This window comes from Phoxinus phoxinus (genome assembly GCF_949152265.1).
Source record: "Phoxinus phoxinus genome assembly, chromosome: 6".
NCBI classification, from domain to species: domain Eukaryota; kingdom Metazoa; phylum Chordata; class Actinopteri; order Cypriniformes; family Leuciscidae; genus Phoxinus; species Phoxinus phoxinus.
Genome location: NC_136881.1, coordinates 41,860,368 through 41,882,204, shown reverse-complemented (window position 1 = coordinate 41,882,204; position 21,837 = coordinate 41,860,368). Strand labels below are relative to the sequence as shown.

The 21,837-nt window shown below is 40.8% G+C and overlaps 2 protein-coding genes across 4 annotated transcripts in view; both read left to right on the top strand.

The window, feature by feature from the left end:
• LOC306999698 (B-cell receptor CD22-like) overlaps positions 1-6,933 on the top strand; it is a 78,513-nt gene extending 71,580 nt beyond the window's left edge. The window contains exons 4-10 of one of the 3 annotated variants that reach the window (XR_013797907.1): positions 49-297; positions 385-642; positions 737-985; positions 4,178-4,225; positions 4,347-4,386; positions 4,493-4,752; positions 5,147-6,933. Coding sequence is in view for 2 of the 3 variants with exons in the window: in XM_079614583.1 (XP_079470709.1) it covers positions 49-297; positions 385-642; positions 737-985; positions 4,178-4,256; positions 4,347-4,386; positions 4,493-4,752; positions 5,147-5,198 (1,187 nt within the window). In the remaining variant the exon portion in view is untranslated. Of the gene's footprint in view, positions 1-48; positions 298-384; positions 643-736; positions 986-4,177; positions 4,257-4,346; positions 4,387-4,492; positions 4,753-5,146 lie in introns of all 3 variants that reach the window. The other 2 variants (XM_079614583.1, XM_079614584.1) reach the window with 2 other exon arrangements.
• A 254-nt stretch (positions 6,934-7,187) lies between these two features.
• On the top strand, positions 7,188-20,678 carry LOC306999699 (sialoadhesin-like). The gene is made up of 10 exons (XM_079614585.1): positions 7,188-7,261; positions 7,484-7,549; positions 8,043-8,432; positions 8,522-8,770; positions 12,965-13,222; positions 13,309-13,557; positions 19,069-19,156; positions 19,247-19,289; positions 19,765-19,973; positions 20,141-20,678. The coding sequence occupies exons 2-10, from the start codon at positions 7,492-7,494 to the stop codon at positions 20,187-20,189; spliced, it is 1,593 nt and encodes a 530-aa protein (XP_079470711.1). The 5' UTR covers positions 7,188-7,261; positions 7,484-7,491; the 3' UTR covers positions 20,190-20,678.
• Positions 20,679-21,837: the final 1,159 nt, after the last annotated feature.

The following is a 21,837-nucleotide window of genomic DNA, read 5'->3' as shown; positions in this document are numbered from 1 at the left end:
ATGAGTGTGTGACAGCAGCACTAGATATAATGTGTGTGTTGTGTTCAGATCTTCAGGTGGAGTCTCCTGAGAGAGTGACAGAGGGAGATTCAGTCACTCTGACATGTAAAAGCAGCTGCGCTCTGACTGACAGAGCAACATTCATCTGGTACAGAAACTCACTGAAGATATTAACTGAGAGTAACTTCAGTAACAAACTCTCCCTCAATCCAGTCAGAAGAGAGGATTCAGGCAGATATAGCTGTGCTGTAGACGGACACACTCACATCTCTCCTGAGGTTCAGCTCAATGTCACGTGTGAGTACAGATGAATTTGTCTTTTAAAAGAACTGGAGATTGTGGTTGAATGAGATGATTTGAGGTTTAAATTTTTGTCCCTTTTAGACCCTCCAAAGAGCGTCTCAGTGTCCATCAGTCCATCTGGTGTAATAGTGGAGGGAGATTCAGTGACTCTGAACTGCATCAGTGACTCAAACCCTCCGGCTCTGAACATTACGTGGTTTAAAGGAGGAACGATTGTAGGATCTGGAATAATCTTCAGCATCTCAAAGATCAGCTCTGATGACCGTGGAGAATACAAGTGCAAGTCCATCAATGAACATGGAGAGAAATACTCAGATAATGTGACTTTAAATGTCATGTGTAAGTTAATAACCATCTGCACATTGTTTAAAATTTCCAAATTCATAATTTTGTAATAGTTATTGTAAATTGTAATTTTTTTGTTTGTCTTTAGATCCTCCCAGGAGCGTCTCAGTGTTGATCAGTGGATCTGGTGTAATAGTGGAGGGAGATTCAGTGACTCTGAACTGCAGCAGTGACTCAAACCCTCCGGCTCTGAACTTCAGCTGGTTTAAGGAGAATGAAGCCTCAGCTGTTGGATCTGGACAGAGGTTCAGTGCACTACAGAGTGGACGCTTCTACTGTCAGGCTCACAATCCACATGGATCTCAGAGATCAGACGCTGTTACTGTCACTGTACATGGTGTGTATCAGTCATTTTTTAATTGGACAATCATTTCTGCTACTGATGAAAAATATATTATGCTCTTTGAGTTTGTATGTTACTTGGAAAAAATGGGGGGGGGGCAGAAATTATAATAACAATTGACAAGAGTGCAAAATAATTAATTTTGTGAATGTATTCAAAAAATACCGGGTCCTCTATGTTTGGTGGAGGCTCAGTTTGGGCTTTTAGGTTCAATGTAACAATGTTTTTGTTCCATTTTATGTAGTGGGTAAAAAAGAACATAAACAAAAAGCAATACTTCAATATTCTATGATTATAACAATACATTATTTATTAAAACAACTTTAAAGTCTAATCTAGTTTATGCAATTTTTGAATTACTCTTCATGAAAAACAACTACAATAGTACAGAACACATTTCAAGTCACCTATAGTAACCTTTTTCTCTGACCTATAGTCAACAAATCCTTGATATACACTGCAAACAGGGCCAAGGTGGGAGTAATGGGCATGACAAAAGGTAGGTGTAGCCCCTCCAGTTCGCACCGGCCGCTCTTAGTGGGACGCGAACCCGGGCCCGTATGCATGGGAGGCGGGCGCTCTAACAAGGAGACTAAAGACTGCAGTCTCTGGTGTCAGTCGCTACAGCGCCTTTTAAGATTGGGGACTGAGGTTTGCATGCACAGCTCCCACTAGCCTACGTCTGTTACACTCACCCCCCTAAACCTCACTCCCATCAGGGTCACGGCACCACTATAGCCCCTCCAGTTCGGACTGCCCGCTCTAAGCGGGATACGAACCAGGGCCCGTCCACATGGGAGGTGGACGGCTAAAGACCACAGTCTTTAGAGAAAGGTATTTTTCGTGACCAATAAGGTCATGAAAGCTGTCTGTCAGGGTGTAGCGTAGGATTAGGGGTTTGTTTCTATTGTTGCAGTTCACCTTTCGGCATGCCTCCTGTTGGCACGCCCATTACTTCAACCTGCAGCTATCCCAGTCTCAGCAGGGCTGCTAATTCTCAGGCAATCCACATTAGACTCACGCAATTGATTCCGTTCTCAGGCTCTCTCTGCCACACACCTATTTTCTCACCCAGTAAAAAAACATTGCGGGGCAAGAAGGACCCTGACAACGCGCCAACAGACAAGACAGAGCTGGTTATTGTTGATATGAAACAAAGTTTTATTACAAAATTCAAACAATAAATTCAGTTTACTGATCTGTCACGCCTTTAATGTGGGAATGCACCTCACTTAAATTGGAACGTGAACCGATCTGTCTTCCACTTTATTACTAGTTATAGCTCCAAATAAACATTGAAAACCCTTTAATCTAATAATCCACACAATTAACAGGAGAATCATACGGAGAAACACACCCACGTAACATTGACGATACCGGAAGATGAACTGAAGAAACACAGGGCTATGGACAGGGGTAGATTGACTAAAATAGAACAGGTGTGCAGTGCTAATTAACAAACAAGGAAACTAACTAGAGAACAAAGGTTGGCAAAACTAAACCAAAGAAGACTACATGTGACATTACACCCCTATCCCGGAAGGAGGGTCCCCACGCCCTAACAAATGGTCCAAGGAGGGAGGGGGCTCTGGAGTATGACGTGGAACACGAGAGTAACGTAACCAGACAGGGACAGGCAGAACAGCCCATGGAGGAGTGGAGGGTGGGAAGATCCAGGAGCAGGAGTAGCCAGGCGGGGAACCAGAGCGCAGTCAGGATGATGGCCCATGGTGGTGTCGAGGGAGGGAGGAGCCATGGTGGTGGCTTGGCTGTCAACACCAGGGGGACGATAGAAGGACATGGAGCCAATGGAAATGGAGGTGGAGCTAAAGATCCGATGAGCTCGTGCGACATCGATGGCTCCGAAGACAAAGGCAGAGTCGCAGCGGTGAGCATTCGAGGTAGATCCAGAGGACTAAGGTGGAGCTGTTGGGACTGAGGATCAAGACGGAGCCAGAGGAAAGACGGAGCCAGACGAGGGGTGGAGAGATGGAGCGCAGAGGATGGCTCAGGAGTCCATGGTGCAGGCAGGACTATGTCTGACCAAGGCAGAGCCATAGGAACAAGGAAGCCTGGTGGAGCTGAAGGGACGATGGTCTCTGGTGGAGCCGAGGGAGGAAGGAGCCAAGGCGGAACCGACAGGTTGATGGACTGAGGTGAAGTAACAGGATCAGTGGCTGGAGGCAGAGCCGGGGGATCCACTTGCCTGGGCGATGCTGGAGAACTGAGGATTTGAGGCGAATCCACACAGTGCAGTGGTGTCAGAGAAGGAGCCGAGAGACTGGTGTGAACCAGTGTGAACACCCTTCTCTGTCACACCAGGGACTGGTGTGAATCAGCGGAGCCGGGGCTGACAAACTGGCTGCGTTTGGAAGAGGAGGTGGGAGAGGCAGGCTCATTGCCTGCTGTGGGCTCTAGTATATCCTCCGTGCAGTGGGGTGATGGCTGGCTGTGCTCTGGATCTGGAGTGGGGCTGGTGTCTTCCACGGGGCAGATGGTGAAGTCCGATCCATTATTCATCAGCACTCACTCCATGAATTCGGCGGAATCCTCTCTGGGACCGCTCGTGCCAAATTTACCACCCTGACCATTTGCTCTGCGTTTTTTACCTCACCTGAAACCATGAAAGTAGTAATATTTTGTAGGTGAGCTGGTTACTTTATTAACGAGTCTGTCTATTTCAGCCAGTTGAATCGATTCAGCATGCCGGTTTTAGGTACAGTTGTGACTTGTAAGATAGATAGGCGGCCATTATCACAATGACATGGCAATCAGCCAATCATAGTGAGGAGGAGAATCTGGTAGTCAGGCATTATCTTACTGACATGGTAATGAGCCAATCAATGTGCTTTTGAGGTATTGCCTTCTCTCACGTGACTTTTCATCTGTATCTCATGATTTGCAAGTCTTGGATGGTGCTACGTTACAAAACTGCTTTTTGATATCGTAATAATCATATTTAGTAGGATAATCTTGTTTTCTTTTGCTTTTGTATCGTCAATTTAACAGTATTTTGTATGAGGGGGCACCGTCTCCCCTGCCTGAGTCACGAGATCTTTGACTATGGAGATAAACATGAGTGTGTTGAAATGCAGTCGTCCTCCTGCTGTACACTATGATTAATGGTTTGGTTCTGTCATTCTAGACAATGATAAAAACAACATCCTGTCACTTGTCTTGTTGTAGGAAGAAAGTTTCTCTATGCATTTGCTGGGTTCGCTGGTGGATTGGGAGGTATGGTCTCCATTTTCATCATTGTGTTCATGTAAGTTAATTCTGTCTGAAAGCACATTAGTATATCAAGCTGACTTATTTTCTAAACAAAATAAACATTTTAGTTCATTCTTTATTACAGAAGGAAAAAGCACAGAGCTGAACACATCAGTCAAGAGCAGGTAAATCAAATTATCAAATGACCATTAAACAAATGCAAACAGCACACTGTTATACTCAAAGCTTTTCTTTAATAAAAGTGTAACAAGTAATTTTCTCTCATTTTAGGATGATCTGTATGTCAACTTAACCCGCGGAGTATCAGCTCATGATGGGGTTCAGTCTGAATCTGGTGCCACAAATCAAAACGATGGCCTGTATGCCTTAATTACCCGGAGCAATTTCAGTGGAGATCAGACTAAAGGAAAAGCTTCTGATTCTGAAGATCCAGATGAGATCCAGTATGCAACTGTCTTGCATCACATGAAGGAAGAGAGCGAAATCCTGTACGACAACATCCGAACATACCAGCCTGATGCTGCCATGAGGTGAGAAACCGAATCAGGACATGTTTAGAAAAGAATCAGAGGCACTTTTGAGCCTCACTCGGTTTTAATTTAGCTCCTGTATTGGTTGAGATTGTATTTGTAGGCAGTACTGATCTGTAAAGGTCTTTTATTTATTTGTTTATTTATCAGGGACAATGCAAAAGAGACACATTGTAACAGGTTACAATAACTTGAACAGATGTGTTGCATATAGGGGTTCTATGCTGAAGCTAATTTGCAACCCCTGTCCTTGGTTAGGCTACATACATCACCATTACCAAGAGAATAGAAACAAACACCAGAAACAACAATAAAAATAACAAAAACACAACATTATATATTTATTGATGGCATTATATTGATGCCTTTATCTCTGAATATTTTGATTTCACAGATCTGATCAGATTGTGGAGGATCAATCAGTGATTTACAGCACAGTCAAATGATCAACAGATCAGTTTTGTGAATGTACAGTGCCGCCGGGATTACCTCCATGATAATAACAACTGACAGGCACTGACAGTCTGATGCTGGGTTTTCATTTCTCCTGTTTATCTTTAATTGAGAGCTGGATGTTTTGACTTTATGCTTTTTCTCTCTCTCTCACGTATGCACAAGGCCTAAATTCTCAATCCAGTTTGTAAAAAATCTAGAAAAATGTGTATATAATTTTGATTCGTCAAATTTGTCTGTTCAAGATATTTTGTTTGCAATAGAATTAATGAATGTATGTATTTAAATCTGCATTCCTATTGTCTCGATCTGTCGGTCACGTGGTTTCCATTTTTCACCTATTTTTCAGAAAATCATTTAAATATAATTAAATCCTCATCGGATTTGTATGAAATTTGGCACGGTTCGTGAAGAGACCCTTCTGACAAAAATGTGCCAAGTGAAATTATTTGTCAAAACCTTTGGCGGAAATTATTAATGTATTAGACAAAGGGGTAGTTTTTGTTTTATTTTTTATTAAATAATAATCCCATTGTTTCTTTCATCTGATTCCTCGCCTCATTCCTTCACCCAACCCTGACAGTCCAGTCTTTCACCGAACAAACGGCTAATGAAAACACAGCAAAACAAGCCTCAGAAGTTGTTAAAGTTGTTCAAATATATTATTGATGTGAACGGCTATGCAATTATTTGTGCATTAAATTACAGGATGTGTATTTGTTTAATTTAAAGTGAGCTTAGAGGAAACCATTTAATATATGTATATTGTGTTGCGTAACGCTAAATTGCATTTGTAGGAAGTAGCTCACCAGGCCCTCTTTTGTAGCGTTGTGAGAACTGACTGATTTTATTGAGACATGCAATATTTGTCCCTAGTTGACCTGACTGAATCAATAAGGATGTTCTTGTATCACATAGATCCTTGCAGAAGTTTGAACCAGCAAATGTATGAGCACATTAGTGGCCATTTCTCCTTCACGTCCTCTCGCAGTAATAACATCAGGCGCCTCACATCCGTTTACTGTCAAACTGATGACAACGCTTGGTCAAGCACCTAAACTGGACCGCAGATGTAAATTAGCCTGTGGCTAACTATGGTACAATGCATCAAATGGTAACATTAATGTTGGAAATTGTACATGGTCCTTAAAGAAAGAAAAAAAATGAGTTACCCAAAAGAGAAAAATCAAGTTTACTGAGATAATGACAACTTTAGTTACATGAAATTAATTATTTCAGACCTTTCAGGCCCATTTTTGTTACTCAAGTCTATAAATAACTTCGTCTGCAGCGCGAGTCAGACAATTTTTTCACTAGTTAAGCTTCTGTGGTTGTGTCAAGGAAGTGAAACTTCCTCTGTTTTCAGATGTGGGCATGACGACGCGTGCATGCATTGAACAAATGTAACATTAAAATGTGTTTTATGTGGTAACATCTAAAATATTTGATGGGTAATTGCACATGGTACTGATTTTCATTGTTATTAATTGCAAATTAGCTTGAATGAATTGAAACTGAATTTTTCTTTAAATAATATATATATATATGCAAAATTATTACAGCATGCCATGAATAGATACACATGTTCATAGTGACGCAAGTCACAAAACTTTCTGGAAATGAACCAGTCACTGTAAAATTGCTCATGTGTGTGTGCAACAGGAAACACCAACAGTTTGCCTTTTATTGAGTTTGCACATCTTCTATATATAATAGCTCTACGTAGGCCCTCGCATGTCAGCAGACTTTTTTATTTTAAGACTTTAGGTAGTTTTTTAGACAAGTGTCTTGAAAGTTAAGTTTATATGTATGTGTTGGTATCTTGGATTGGAAATCGATATTAAACCTGTAAATAAACAGGATGTTTTTAGGATTTTAAAAAATCTAAAAGACATCTTTTTTTTTTTTTTAATATAATATTTGTATGTCACTAACCAGCGGTAAAAAAAAAAGAAAAAAAAGAGGAAATGACGCAGTTCTGGTTATAAATGAGGCTGGTGGACTTGAAACTTTCCTTATTTCTCCTCAAGTGTGATTTGGTTACAGCTGCTCTACGGTACGACCAGTTTCTTATCTATTCTTGGTTTGTTTGTTTGTTTGTTTGTTTGATTATAAAGAAACATACATTTTGAACGATTGTATATGTGGTCTCATTGATGTCACATTGACAAAGACAGTCTTGCTTGATAAAGAACACTATTGAGCATAATTTCTGCTCATTGATTATGCGTGTTGTCTGTCGATCTGATCTCAGCCTGTGTGAATGATTGTGTTGTAGGTGTTGCTATGGTGATGTCAGTCAGATTGGCTCCTCTTCCTCTGATCTTCCTCCTCGTGATTCAAGGTAAGTCTCTAATGTTTTTCTGCATGTTCTGTTCAGTGCTTTGCTGTCTTGTGTTTTCACTTGTCATTCTTTAATAAAGTAGAATGTTGTTTGTTGCTCATTGGTATTTAAAATGTTTATTTAGTTTGATTAATTATATTAAAAAAGGAATAATAATGATTTTCCTGTCATTGGAGAAGTATAAGCATGACGTACCACCTGTCCATCTTTGTCTTTCCTCATTAATGTAATGCTAAAATATCATCATTATTTGGCTTTTCTTGGCAAATATTGATTTATGATATTCATTTATAAAATTAATTGTAGCAAAATATAAAATTAATTTGATTAATATTTTCATCTTTAGACAGTCTGAGTATTTTCACTTACATTTTCATGCTTCTGTCTCAGATGTTATATTCTGCTTTTCCTCAACAAATGAGAAATTCAAAGACTCAGCAAATATATTATTTTAGAAACTGATGCTTTGTTTATTATAAATTTTGTTTTTCAGGAGTTTTCAGTGATGATGATGATGATGATGATGATAAGAATCGTGCTGGTTGGGGTGTGAGTTACAGTCCTTCACACATCTGTGCACTAAACAACTCAACAGTGATAATGAGATGCACTTATACATACCCTACTGGACATCAGATCAAGAAAGCGTTCTGGACCAAAACACTGGTAACATATAATGGAGAGTATCCAGATCTGTCTAATGACCCTGAATACAGTCAGAGGCTTCAGTATCTGGGAGATAAACAGCAGAACTGCACCGTCAGACTGAGTCATGTGACACTGAAGGATTCACGCATGTACTATTTCAGATTCACCACTGATAAACCTAATAAGAAATGGACTGGTAAACCAGGAGTGACTCTTAATGTCACAGATGAGTTTGGTGAGGTTTATCTCTTCTTCTGTGCATTATGTAGAATAATAATGAGTGTGTGACAGCAGCACTAGATATAATGTGTGTGTTGTGTTCAGATCTTCAGGTGGAGTCTCCTGAGAGAGTGACAGAGGGAGATTCAGTCATTCTGACATGTAAAAGCAGCTGCGCTCTGACTGACAGAGCAACATTCATCTGGTACAGAAACTCACTGAAGATATTAACTGAGAGTAACTTCAGGAACAAACTCTCCCTCAATCCAGTCAGAAGAGAGGATTCAGGCAGATATAGCTGTGCTGTAGACGGACACACTCACATCTCTCCTGCGGTTCAGCTCAATGTCATGTGTGAGTACAGATTTTGTCATTATTTGAACAAATACAACTGTGTAATGTATAAATCTCAAACATTATTTCATGATTAGCACATCACCTGTGACGCTTTATAAACATTATTTCCACATCACACCTAAGCTTTTCTAGGATCACTTAATGACACTAAGGGTATTGTGTTTACACTTTAATAATTATAGACTATGGCTATACCTCCCCACCTAAAAGTGAGGATAGTGCTCAAAAACAACATGCATGTGTGTAGATATTGAAAAGGTCCATAGCAGCCTCCGGAAGAACAGCTTGGTCTGTTGTGTGTGAGCTTTCAGATGAACACATGCATAGTGTGAGAAATTATTCAATTGAAACACCTCCTGATCTATTTCATGTTGGTTCTTAGCCTTTACAGAGAGTTCACCTACAAGTGAAAAGTCATTTTTTACTCACGCTAGTGTTGTTATAATGCTTTATTACCTTCTGTCTTCTGACCACAAACTGAAAAATTCTAAATTCTGGCAGTGAATCATGAGCAGCTTTAAAATATATATGCATAAGTATCCCAGAAATGAACCCATACAACTTGTGTCGCATATTCCAAGTGTTCTGGGGGTATATATATATAATTTTATTTTATTTTTATTTATTTTTTCATGAAAAAAACTTGTGCTTTCATGATACTATTAGAGCAGTATGGACAAAGCTCATAGTTTTTATTTTAATTAAATAAATTAACATTTATTTATTATATATAAATAACATTAACATTATCACCTCAGTGATTACATTCACTTTTAATAATTCACTGCAGCTTTGACAACTAATGATGTTTCATTAACAAAGTTCGGGAGAAAGCACGTTCAAATGATCTATCCAATCAATGTCATCAGCAATAATCACTTCTATCCTATCAGCATGACAGGAGGCCTACATATATACACACAGTCGACTCACCTGCTTTCTGCAACCGTTTTCAGCACTTGGTCCCGGCCATTTGTTTACAATGTCAGAGATTGAACTCTTCCGGTCTTATGAAGACTCCCTCGTTGCCCAAGATCCTCTGTTGCATTCCTACGATGCAAGGAGCACTCGCGTTCTGCCGGACACCCCAACCGAGTCTCCGGCACCACTGTGTGGACGCCAGCCCATCTGTGTGGACGCCAGCCCATCCGTGCTGCTTACCGTACTCCTGGACGCCAAGGCTTATCCTCTCCTCCATCATCAAGACACCCACCATCATCTTCAGCATCCTCCCACACCTCGGCCCATCCAACAATCCCTGCAATACAGAAATGTACAGTGTTGGGTTTTAGATGCCATATTGTCCTCCCCAGATCCCCTCTTTTTCTACTCTCCTCGTTCCTCTCCAGGCTCCAGGAGCCGACCCAAGAGAAAGGTTGCCTTCACAAGCCTTCTTTCCTCTGAACACTCTCCTCCAAGATAAATCTCCTTTCACTCTGTTCTCTGCAACGCCGATGCCCATCCCACCGAATGCTACAGCATTGGAACCACCCCCTGTTACCAGCTACATCAGAGCACAGATCCTCACAGAAATTCAGGCTACTGGCACCAGAATCCCAATCCCAACCCCAGTACCTCACTATTCAGAGCTGATATTCCCGTAAACCACCCATTGAAACCCCTCCTTGACGGCTCTCTCAATTCCATTCTTTCCATGCTTGCACTTTCGCAACAGCAGTGTTATGAAGAGGTGTTAGTGAGGCCAGCAGGGGGCGCTCACTCTGTGGTCTGTGTGGGTCCTAACGCCCCAGTGTAGTGACGGGGACACTATACGTCAAATAGCGCCGTCCTTTGGCTGAGACGTTAAACCAAGGTCCTGACTCTCTGTGGTCATTCAAAATACACAGAGTGCCGTCTCTAAAACTGCCCAACTAAAGGAAACACTTTTCACCTGAATGGTAACCAAAATTTTCAATAAATCGGCAACATCTAAACCTCTGTTCATTCTCACTAAGACCTTCTGTAGACGTCTGACAGAAATAAAGTCAGTCTGGTTTGTAATAAGTGAAGCTGGTAATGCTGTTTGTGGAGTTGTTTATTCCTCCTCTGCTGAGATCTTGGAGAGATTTAATGTCTTCTGTTGTCTTTAGTTGATTTCTTCTAAGGCTGTGGCTGGAAGTCAGTTTTAGTTCTTGAGTTTCTCTTTTTTTTCTGTTCTTGTTGTTTCTCTTTCCTTCAGTGATTCTGCTTGTTAACAGCAGGTGTTCATCATTAATGCCCAATCATCACTTAATTAATCACTTAAGTATCTCATTAACTTTAACTCTGAGGCTACGTTTACACGTGGCCGGTTATTTTCATAAACGGACATTTCACCCTCTCCGTTTTCAGAAAAGTGTTCGTTTACACGAACCCGTGTTTATGCCGTCAAGAGCATGCCAAACCTATAGGTGGCAGTGTAACGAGAAGCTCAAGCCCACGTTAGCCAATCAGAATCCCGAAAATATGGGTCGCAGTGATGCAGTGCAAGTTCTGTCGCATACTGTGACGTCGACTGCCTAAAACTCAGTTTTTCTCAGTTTACATGCAAACGTGCAAACAGAGTTTTCCAAAATATCCACTCTGGCCGGAGTTTTTAGAAAGAATCGTTTTCAGAGGAGAATTCTCCGTTTGCGTGTAAACGAGTTGTTCTCTGTTCTCTGAGCAGAGTTAATTTCACTCTGGGGATTTTGCTGTGCTCACTCCATCCATTGGCCTTTGCCAACCATGGCCTCCTAATAATACCCATCCACTGAATTGTCTCTATCACTCTCTCTCCTCTCTCCACTATATCTGGTGTGTGTATGAGTGAGCGCACTGGCGCCGTTGTACTGTGGCTGCCGTCGCATCATCCAAGTGGATGCTCACACTGGTGGTGTTTGAGGAGAGATTGTAAAGTGCTTTGGTTGTACAGTAGTTCATGAAAGCGTATATAAATGCCTCATTCTATTCTATTCTATTCACTAAAAAAATCGACCAAAATCAATCTCTCATTCATTCATTCATTCATTAATCTCCTCCTCTCCTGCAGGAGCTCTGTTTCTCCACCCAACTTACTTCCACTGCCACAGCAGTGTTATCTCTTCCGCTCCTGCTGGATTCCAGTTCTACGTCCGACTTACTCATTGGATACTTGGAAAGCAAGTTATTTCCACTGCCGTAGTAGTATCATCTCCTCCGCTGCCGCAGGAGCTCACCCAGACAGCAACATCGTGTCGGCCCATCAATGATGCCACAACAACCAAACTCCCGTCCAATGCAAGAAGTCCTCCCGATCCAGCGACTAACCCCCGCTCTACGATTGGTACACCGTCAGCTTTGCACTCCACAAGTTTATGAGGGGTTATCAACATATTTTTCTGGCAACTGCCCTGCGTTGATTTGCGTCTTTCTGGGTTCAGGGCAAATACTGAGTACAAATATCTAACTTATTTGTTAGAGTGAACTCATGTCATGAGAAGAGAGAGAGGCCTATATGCACAGTGTCGACTCACCTACATTCCTCAACAGTTTTCCAGCATCCGTCCACCACCCGACTCCTCACTCTTGGCTTGTTCCCATCACAGCCAGGAATATGGGAGAGTACTCTGGGTCCGGGCCTGAAGCCCTCTCCTCGGACAGCACGCCAAATACGCATAGCATTTACTCTATCTGACTTAATTGTAAGTTTGTACTCGTGAATCTCTTACGAAATCAATGCTCTTCAGCTATGTTCGTTATTCTTTCTAATGTGTCAGGGGAATGTCCTTGGATGTGCTTGAACCGTTCTCCTGGCCATTATGAACAAGTGCGAAAAATGGTGAAAGCTTGCTTGACTGTGCTCAATATTGTGTTCTGATTGGTCAATCACTGTTATTCATATTTTGTTAATTATCATATCATGTAAATTAAAATTCTCTATAAGTCTTACATAATATACAACACTGTAAATCTAATGGGGATGGTGGTTTTACAGAGGGGATGCTTTTTGTGATTTTTGTTTTGCTTTGTTTTATTACAAAATGAAATGTTAATAAATTTACCAAAGTTGTAACCCCTTCAAATCGAGCCCTGAGTGTAACCTAACAGCAACCTAAATGCAATGTTGTGAAAACAGAGTATCCTGAGTTGTTGTTATTGATGTTGACAACACATTTCTAAATATACTTTAGTCTGTGATCAAAGACAAATTTGCTTAGTTTATTTTATGCAATTTTTGATTTTCATTATTAGACCCTCCAAAGAGCGTCTCTGTGTCCATCAGTCCATCTGGTGTAATAGTGGAGGGAGATTCAGTGACTCTGAACTGCAGCAGTGTCTCAAACCCTCCGGCTCTGAACATTACGTGGTTTAAAGGAGTAAAATTTGTAGGATCTGGAAGAATCTTCAGCATCTCAAAGATCAGCTCTGATGACAGTGGAGAATACAAGTGCAAGTCCATCTATGAACATGGAGGGAAATACTCTGATCCTGTGACTTTAAACGTCATGTGTGAGTTAATGATCATCTGCACAGTTCAAAAACTTAAAATGTATAATTTTCTAATATTTGTTGTGAATTTTCATTTTTGTCTTTAGATCCTCCCAGGAACGTCTCAGTGTTGGTCAGTGGATCTGGTGTAATAGTGGAGGGAGATTCAGTGACTCTGAAGTGCATCAGTGACTCAAACCCTCCGGCTCTGAACTTCAGCTGGTTTAAGGAGAATGAAACCTCAGCTGTTGGATCTGGACAGAGGTTCAGTGCACTACAGAGTGGACGCTTCTACTGTCAGGCTCACAATCAACATGGATCTCAGAGATCAGACGCTGTAACTGTCACTGTTAAAGGTAAAATCATTTAAATATTTGAGCAGAATTTTTGAGAAAACAAAAAATAAAAAAAGTTTTGAACAGCAAAAGTGCTGGTTGTGACCAAGCGGCAACCATCCGGTCTCTCTTAAATCCAATACGGAAGTGACTTAAACTGCAATTCACTGACTGGCCACTAGGCTCCAAAAGAGAGTCAATCCTATAGACCCTCATGTTAAAATGCCCAACTTTACATCAGATCAAAAATATGTTTACAGCCAGGTGCAAAAAGTGGGTTTGGTCTATATAGCTAATGTTGCCCTTCATGACAACTTTGAGGGGGGTAAATTTTTAAATTTAGAATTCATCCGTCAAAATTATAATAAGCCTTAAAGTTCTGCATAATTAAGGGTGTGGCCACTTGAGTGACAGGTGGATTGCCGCTGATGTCACTACTAGCCGTTTGTCTGCTATCTGTAAGTGTCACGTCACTTCAGCTAATCCGCCTCATCCTCCCCCATTTTCGGTTATTCGGGAATGACGTGCGGCCAAGATGGCGACGGCCGGCTCCGCCCACTTTGGGCTTTAAAAATGCTCTCTAGAAACCTATGGGTGACGTGACGGACACTACATCCATTGTTTTATACAGTCTATGGTTGTGACATGACATAATATAGAGATTGAATCTGTAGTAGAAAATTGCTGCTCTCTGAAGTTACATTGAGACAAAATCAAAAATTCAAATATCAACAAAGTAAAGCTAACTTTGTAATGTTGAGACCCGTAATGAAAAGAAATAAATCAGACGAGAGGAATAGTTGGTTTGTAACTTCTTTCTCTTTACTTCACTCTCCTTCTCCTTCTTTTCTCCCACACATACAATTCTGTCTATCAGCCCCTGGCGGACTGGTTCAGTATTGCAGTCCTTGAACATAAATCACAGAACACAACATTCCCCTCTTTCTTTTAGGAAAGACACTTAACAAGTGAAATTATTCAACCCAGTTTCCATCCACTTATGAACTGTCTATAACTATAAATGTACTTCTGTATCTTAAACTATCAGTTAACAAACATATGAATAAACACATGAACACATTCACCATATATTTCTTGTTACTTCCCTACTACAACTCTAGTGTTCTTTCATTTACTTTTCCTTTCGGTTTCCCTTTACTCTGTAGCATAGTCCTTTAACCATATTGGAGGCTGTCTAGCCTGTGTGCTCTTAACTGGCTCATACACCACATTCTCTGCTCCGGGATTAACCTGAGTATTCTCTAATGTCATTTGAGTGGTTTCTGGAACCAGAGACAAGTGAGCCGCATTCCATTTCTTCCCATCACTCAAAACATAAGTGCTCGGTCCCAATTTCTTATTCACTAACATTGGAACAGTGAATTTCCTTCCAGCCTTTGGTACATGCATAGGTTTCCTTACACGTACCCGATCTCCACACTTGAAGGGGGGTGGTTTTGCCCCACGTTTCTTATCGGTGTACAGTTTCATCTTTTGCTGAACCCGCTGTACACGGTCACGTATGCCCATTGTTCCTTTCTCACCCTGAGCTGCTGTGGTTGGTAGAGTGTTTAGCTTTGTACGCATCTTCCTCCCTCTTAACAGTTCAAAAGGTGATACTCCTGTGGTTGCGTGCGGTGTAGCTCTGTAGTTCAGGAGGAAATCTGTGACTGCTTGCTTCCATGGAAGTTGTTGCATTTCAGCTACTTGGATGCAGTTCTTTAAAACACGATTCCATCTCTCCACAGCTCCATTCGCTTGGGGCCAGTAAACACTGCAACGAATGTGTTTTATTCCTCTTTCAGTCAAGAAATCAGCGAATGCCGAAGAAATAAATTGAGGGCCATTATCACTGACTAAGGTCAGTGGGTTACCTTCTCTCGCAAACACCGATGCTAGAAACTTTGTAACAGTGTTGGTTGTAACATTTGAGGTAAATGCAACCTCCGGCCACTTACTATAATAATCCACCATCGTAATAGCAAAACGACAGTCCTGTGTGGCTCTCTCAAAAGGTCCTACAATATCTATTGCGACTTTCTGAAATGGACCGTCTGGCAGGTCCACTGGCTGCAATGGAGCTGGACACGTCCGGGCGGTTTTGTCACAGGACTGACAGGCGGAACATGAAGCAATGGACGAATGCACTTCATAGTCCATACGAGGCCACCAGTACAAGTCTCTTAGCCGTTGCTTAGTTCGTACCACTCCCTGGTGCCCCTCGTGTGCTAAGTGAATTAATTTAGAGCGCAGTGCAACTGGCACAACTAGTCTCTGCCCTCTCAAGATATACTTATCATCCACAGCTAACTCATGCCTGATCTGAAAGTACGCCATGATCGTTGGATCCATTTGTTTCTGTGATTTAGGCCAGCCTTGTGTGATCTGGGCATGCAGCTTGGACAACTCTGGACAAGATTTACATGCTTCCAGGAGATCCTTCATAGGAATGGCTTTTGAAAGGTCCTTAGAAATCTCTGCTACAAGGCCTAATTCCTCTTCCTGGCCAGCATCTGAATCAGGTAACGGTAAACGTGACAAACAATCAGCAACACAATTTGTTTTACCTGGTCTGTATTCCAGATTGTAGTTGAAACACAGAAGTCTGGCTGACCAGCGCGCTATCCTCATTCCAGCTCTGTTCATTCCTCTGGTGGCCAGCAATGTGGTCAGTGCTTGGTGGTCCGTCTTCAGTGTAAACTTCCTACCCCAAAGGTAAGTCCTCCAACGTTCTACTGCCCAGACACACGCTAATGCTTCCTTTTCAACTGTACTGTATTTTCTTTCGGCTGGAGTCAATGTACGAGAAGCGAATGCTATTGGACGCTCCGTCTGATCTGGGTGCCGTTGAGAGATGACACCTCCAATGCCGTAATCGGAAGCATCAGTGGACACAAATGTTGGCAAGAAGGGGTCGAATAAAGCTAAGGCTGGGCTGTGGACTAACAGCTGCTTTAGCCCTCGAAAACTCGCCTCAGCTGCTTCCGTCCATGTAAATCCATTCTGAGATGATCTGAGTATCTCACGCAGAGGGTCTACTACCATTGCATAGTTCGGGATGAACTTGCTAAACCAAGATGTAAGACCTAAGAAGGACCGTAATGAAGGTAGGTCGGTTGGTGCAGGTGCATTTGCAATGGCTTCAACTGAGTCAGGGTTAGGATGTAGCCCCTCTTTTGAGATGTCATGGCCTAGATACCGAATTCTGCTCTGGCCGAATTTGCTTTTCTTCATATTAAGTTTTAGACCAATGTCTGTGAGTCGAGTCATCACTGCCTGTAGATTGGCGTCGTGGGTGGCTTTGTTTTGACCATACACGATGAGATCATCTAAGTAGTTCTGTACTCCTGGTAAACCCTCAAGTACAGTTTTCATCATTTTCTGAAAGGCGGAGGGCGCTGAAGCCAACCCGAAAGGAACCTTTGTGAATTTGAATAACCCATCGTGTGTGATGAATGCAGTCAAGTTTTGACTCTCCTCATGAAGAGGAAGTTGATGGTATGCGCTTTGCAAATCAATTTGGGAGAACACCGTAGCGCCTCTGAGCTCTGTGAAAAGATCCTCCATATGAGGCAGTGGGTAGCAGTCAGTAATTACCGCTCGATTAGGCTCTCTCAAATCCACACACACCCGAATTTCTCCCGACTTTTTTCTGGTTACGACAATCGGTGACACCCATGGCGAAGCATCAATCTTTTCAATTACTCCATCACCCAGTAACCGATTAATTTCCTTGGAAACCTCCTCCCGTACACTCAGTGGTAATCTGCGTAGTTTGTGCTGCACTGGTTTTACAGACTCATCAATCTGTACTTTGTGCACAAATCCTTTGACACATCCTGGTGAGCTGGCTGCTGTATTACCTATTTCTAGCACTGGTGAAGCAGCGGGGCTCGATAATGTAACCATCCTATCCCCCACAATGTGACATTTTAAGGCTTTAATTAAATCCATGCCCAAAAGTGGTGAACCCGTTTTGACCACATAGAAATTTGCTTTGGTTGCAACACCGTCATGTGACACAGAAACAGTAAAACAGCCTAAGGTTGGTAAGTGTTCACGTGAGTATGTGACTAACCTCACTTGAGGTTCCTTCAGTTCACAATTTGCAAAGTGTTTCATGAACAGGGTCTCTGGTAGGATGGACACACTTGATCCTGTATCAACAATCAATTCAAGTGGTATTTTATTTCCTTGCGGTGCTTCCAACTGTACTTGGCAACGAATTTTGTCATGAGACTGATTTACACACAGTACAGTCAGTTCAGGCACCCCCACTTCTCTGACAGCAGCAGATTTACATACCTTTGCAAAATGTCCTTTCTTTCCACACTGATGACATGTGGCAGACGCAGCTGGACAAGTGTGTGCGTTGGCCAAGTGAGTATTTGATCCACAGCGAAAACAGCGTCTTTTATTTGAAGTCTGTGGCTTCCCAGTTTGTTCTGGCCTTTTTTCATACTTTTGTTTACCTCTTTTGAAACTGCCCTTTGTCTTCGAGATGGCTTGCACCTGGGCAGGAGATGAACCAGTAGTTGAAAGAAGTGTAGCATTTTGTACTGCCGATTCGACTTGCAACGCTAACGCGGAAGCGCGTTCCAATGTAAGTTCGGGCTCAAGTAACAATCTGTCTCTCACCGCGGCCAGAAAAACCTGTTCGATCAGTTGGTCCCTTAACATTTCGTCCTCCATTCCTCCGAACTGACAATCCACCGCCAGATGACGTAACTCCGCTATAAACTGACTTACTGTTTCATCAATGCGCTGCGCGCGTTGTCTGAATTTATGCCGTGCAGCGACAACATTCACTCTTGGCGTGAAATGGCCGCCATGGCCTCATCATAAGTTGTACCACCGTTTGGCAGCGTGTAGAAAAGTCTCTGGCCTTCCGTACCGAGACAATGTAAAAGAACTGCACGAAGTCTAGCATCAGGCCATGCGTCACCTCGCGCTCCGATGACAAGTAGTTTTGGAAAATTTTCTTCCATGTAGAAAACGGTATGGCAGGCTCTCCTACCGTCGGAAGAAAACATGCAGGCATAGGTACGGATGCAGACATCCTCGTCGCCAAAATTTGTAATGTTGAGACCCGTAATGAAAAGAAATAAATCAGACGAGAGGAATAGTTGGTTTGTAACTTCTTTCTCTTTACTTCACTCTCCTTCTCCTTCTTTTCTCCCACACATACAATTGTCTATCAGCCCCTGGCGGACTGGTTCAGTATTGCAGTCCTTGAACATAAATCACAGAACACAACAAACTTGTGCATAATAGTTTAAGCAATTAATTGCACTTAATGAATTGAATTTTAAATACTAACATTTTCTAGATATTTTTTTCAAGTGCATTCAATTTTTTACATTTTTATTCATTTATTGTGTCATCCAAAGACCTGTCAGAATACATTGGCTTGCGTAATATATTTTTAATGCAAGGCTACACCGAACATTTTCTGATTTCTGCATCCAATAAATGCTTTCAATGTTCCCATTTTTCCAGATGTATGAACATAAGTATTCATTATTTTTCCAGGGTTTTTTTCAGGAATGTTTCTTGCTGTTATTGTGATCGCAGTCGGATGTGCAGTTTTATTTCTTGTCTGCATCATCATGTTCATGAGGTTAGATCTTTTGTTTAAATAATACACATTGGGGTAATTATTAATAATTATTATTGTGTGTATGTGTTTACATGATTATTTCTGCTACAGGAAGAGAAAATGTGGTGGAGTGACGGACGTCAAGCAGAATCAGGTCAGAACAGAGTTATCCATGAGTTTCTGTCTAAAAATAATAATAATTAAAGGAACACTCCACTTTTCATTTTCCGTCGGTCTTAGTACACGATGTAATTACAGAAGAGTCAAGTTTTAAATAGGAAAAATATCGAAACCCTTTGGTCATTTTTTTTGAGAGAGATGCTAATGGTCTAATCAGATTCAATGATCTATGCTAAGCTATGCTAAAAGTGCTACCACCAGACCCGGAGATCGGCTGAATGGATTAGAAAACGGTAAAACTGTTTAACTCGAGGGGAGCTGGAAAATTAGCCCAGTGTTCCTTTAAGAGTCTGCTTTGATATAAATATATTTATAATTGTATTGTATGTGATACCAGCATGTAAACAATGAGAATTCATAAGAAACTGCTAAAGTTTACAGAAAGCTCTCTTTAGATGATTTATAGTTAATAGTTACATTTTCTGAAAGGTCTTGACGTCTTTCTCCAGGTTCAACATCCTTCCAGCTCGGACAGAATCCACAATGACAATGATCTGTATGCCAGAGTTTCCCCCAGCAGAACCAGAACCGATCAGACGGCAGGAAGAACTGAGTCCACAGATTCTGGGAAGATCCAGTACACAACTATCCAACACATCGGAAACAATGAAGCCAAGTATGAAAATCTGAGAACGCTCCATCATGACCCCGCTGTGAGGTGAGATGCAAAATAGGTTTTAAACACATTTGCTCACTTGATTTTGAAACTTATTTTTATGTTACGTAACCTCCATGATCTGGTTCTCATACTGAGCACTCCTGCAGTACTTTTGGTGGATCTATAAATGTAATTCACACTTTATCTCTGATTATGTTGATCCACAGATCCGGTGCTGGGAAGGATACTTTGGTGATTTACAGCTCGATCAAATGATCCAGGACCCGTCAAACGGATTGAAAATGGAGCTGTAAACGGTCACCTTGTCATCCATTTACTGCAGCTTTTATCCAGATGTTTATAATAGGGATTTAATTACATCATACATTTACTCCTCCTACGCTGTTGGCCGTCTGTAGGAAGATCCGGTCAGATGTACCAATACCACAGACTAAAAACAAAAAAAAAATGTCCATGGTGGTTATTTACATCATTGTATCTATTCTTTGTAAGACTGCGGTTTGACGCGTCTGTGTGGGAAGTAGCAGAATCTACACGCTGAGCTTAAACGCCTGTCGAAACTTTTTCTGTAAATAGCATGTTTTGTAACATTTCCAAAGTTTTGTCATTTTCCATGAATTGCAGTCTGTGTTATTTTGCCATCTTGTGCATTAGTCACTCTTCGGTGAGCATCAGACATATTTGTGTCTGTATCTTCCCACTCTTTTTATATTTTAAATCTTTTCATAGAACATTTTGCTTTGACAAACACACACATATATATATATATATATATATATATATATATATATATATATATATTCATGCATGTTTCGTGTATCTATATATTTTAACATTTAAATAAAGATTATGTAATAAAATGTTGTTTTTTCAGTAATTTTTATTTATTTATTTTTTATAAAATGTTTTTTTATAAAATGTTGATTTTTTAATATGTAATCATGTGTCACTATAGGACTTCAGCTAAAACACACAATGTCTGACATTGGAAATACGTTAGTACACCAAAGTCACACCTGACGTACAGTAAATTCGATAATTTATGTTGAATGTTGATATGGTTTTGTCCTTGACAATAACTCGACAGTCTCACCTCGAAAACAATTGCAGCGCACACTTTAAAGTCAAATGGATTCTGATTGGCTGTCAACTCTTTTTGAAATTATGACACAATTTGTATGTCATAATTATGACTTAAGGCAAGACTCCCCAGGAGAATAAGGGTTAACGACTATTAGCCACCATACTTCCCCATTTGATTGATTACATTAAGCATTGCTAAGAATTTTTTGTAGTACAAGTTTTCTGATATTTTGTGTAAATATGCAAATGAGGCTTATACTGTATTATAGCACTACTTTGCATAAATGTCCATTAAATAAATCAGAAAATTTAATTCAATTCAAAATTCATATTTTATTTTGTTGACATATTAGCCAAACATTTTTTACAGAAGGGATTTTTATATCTCTGTTTATCACTCCATAAATCAGAAAATAGTCTCAACAGCCAGAGATTTTTTTATTTTTAAAATAATAAAATGTTGTAAATTACATATGAACAAACCCCTTTGTAAAAACCTTCAGAACAGATAAGAATAAAACTGTAACGTTTGGTGTATGTAGAGATTTCTGGCTCAGCGCAGGAGAAAAACTCATATTGGGAAAACAGATTTAAAGATATAATGTCATTTGAAATCTACAGACGTAAACAGAAAAAGTCCAATAAAATAAACGCTTAAAAGTATATTTTGATGCTTTCTTTCCACAAGTCTGAAAAACAACACATTAGGAAAAGCCAAATAACCCAAAATCTCAAATTGACCAGTGCATGAAAAAAAAAAGTTTTTGCTCTTAACTTAAGTCATAATTTAACAAATTACCAACTTTATACCATAATTGTA

Coding starts and splice junctions, on each gene's coding strand:
- LOC306999699 (XM_079614585.1), top strand. CDS start 7,492: ATGGTGATGTCAGTCAGATTGGCTCCTCTTCCTCTGATCTTCCTCCTC. Junction 8,771..12,964: donor GGTTCAGCTCAATGTCATGT/GTGAGTACAGAT, acceptor TTTCATTATTAG/ACCCTCCAAAGAGCGTCTCT. Junction 13,223..13,308: donor TGTGACTTTAAACGTCATGT/GTGAGTTAATGA, acceptor TTTTGTCTTTAG/ATCCTCCCAGGAACGTCTCA.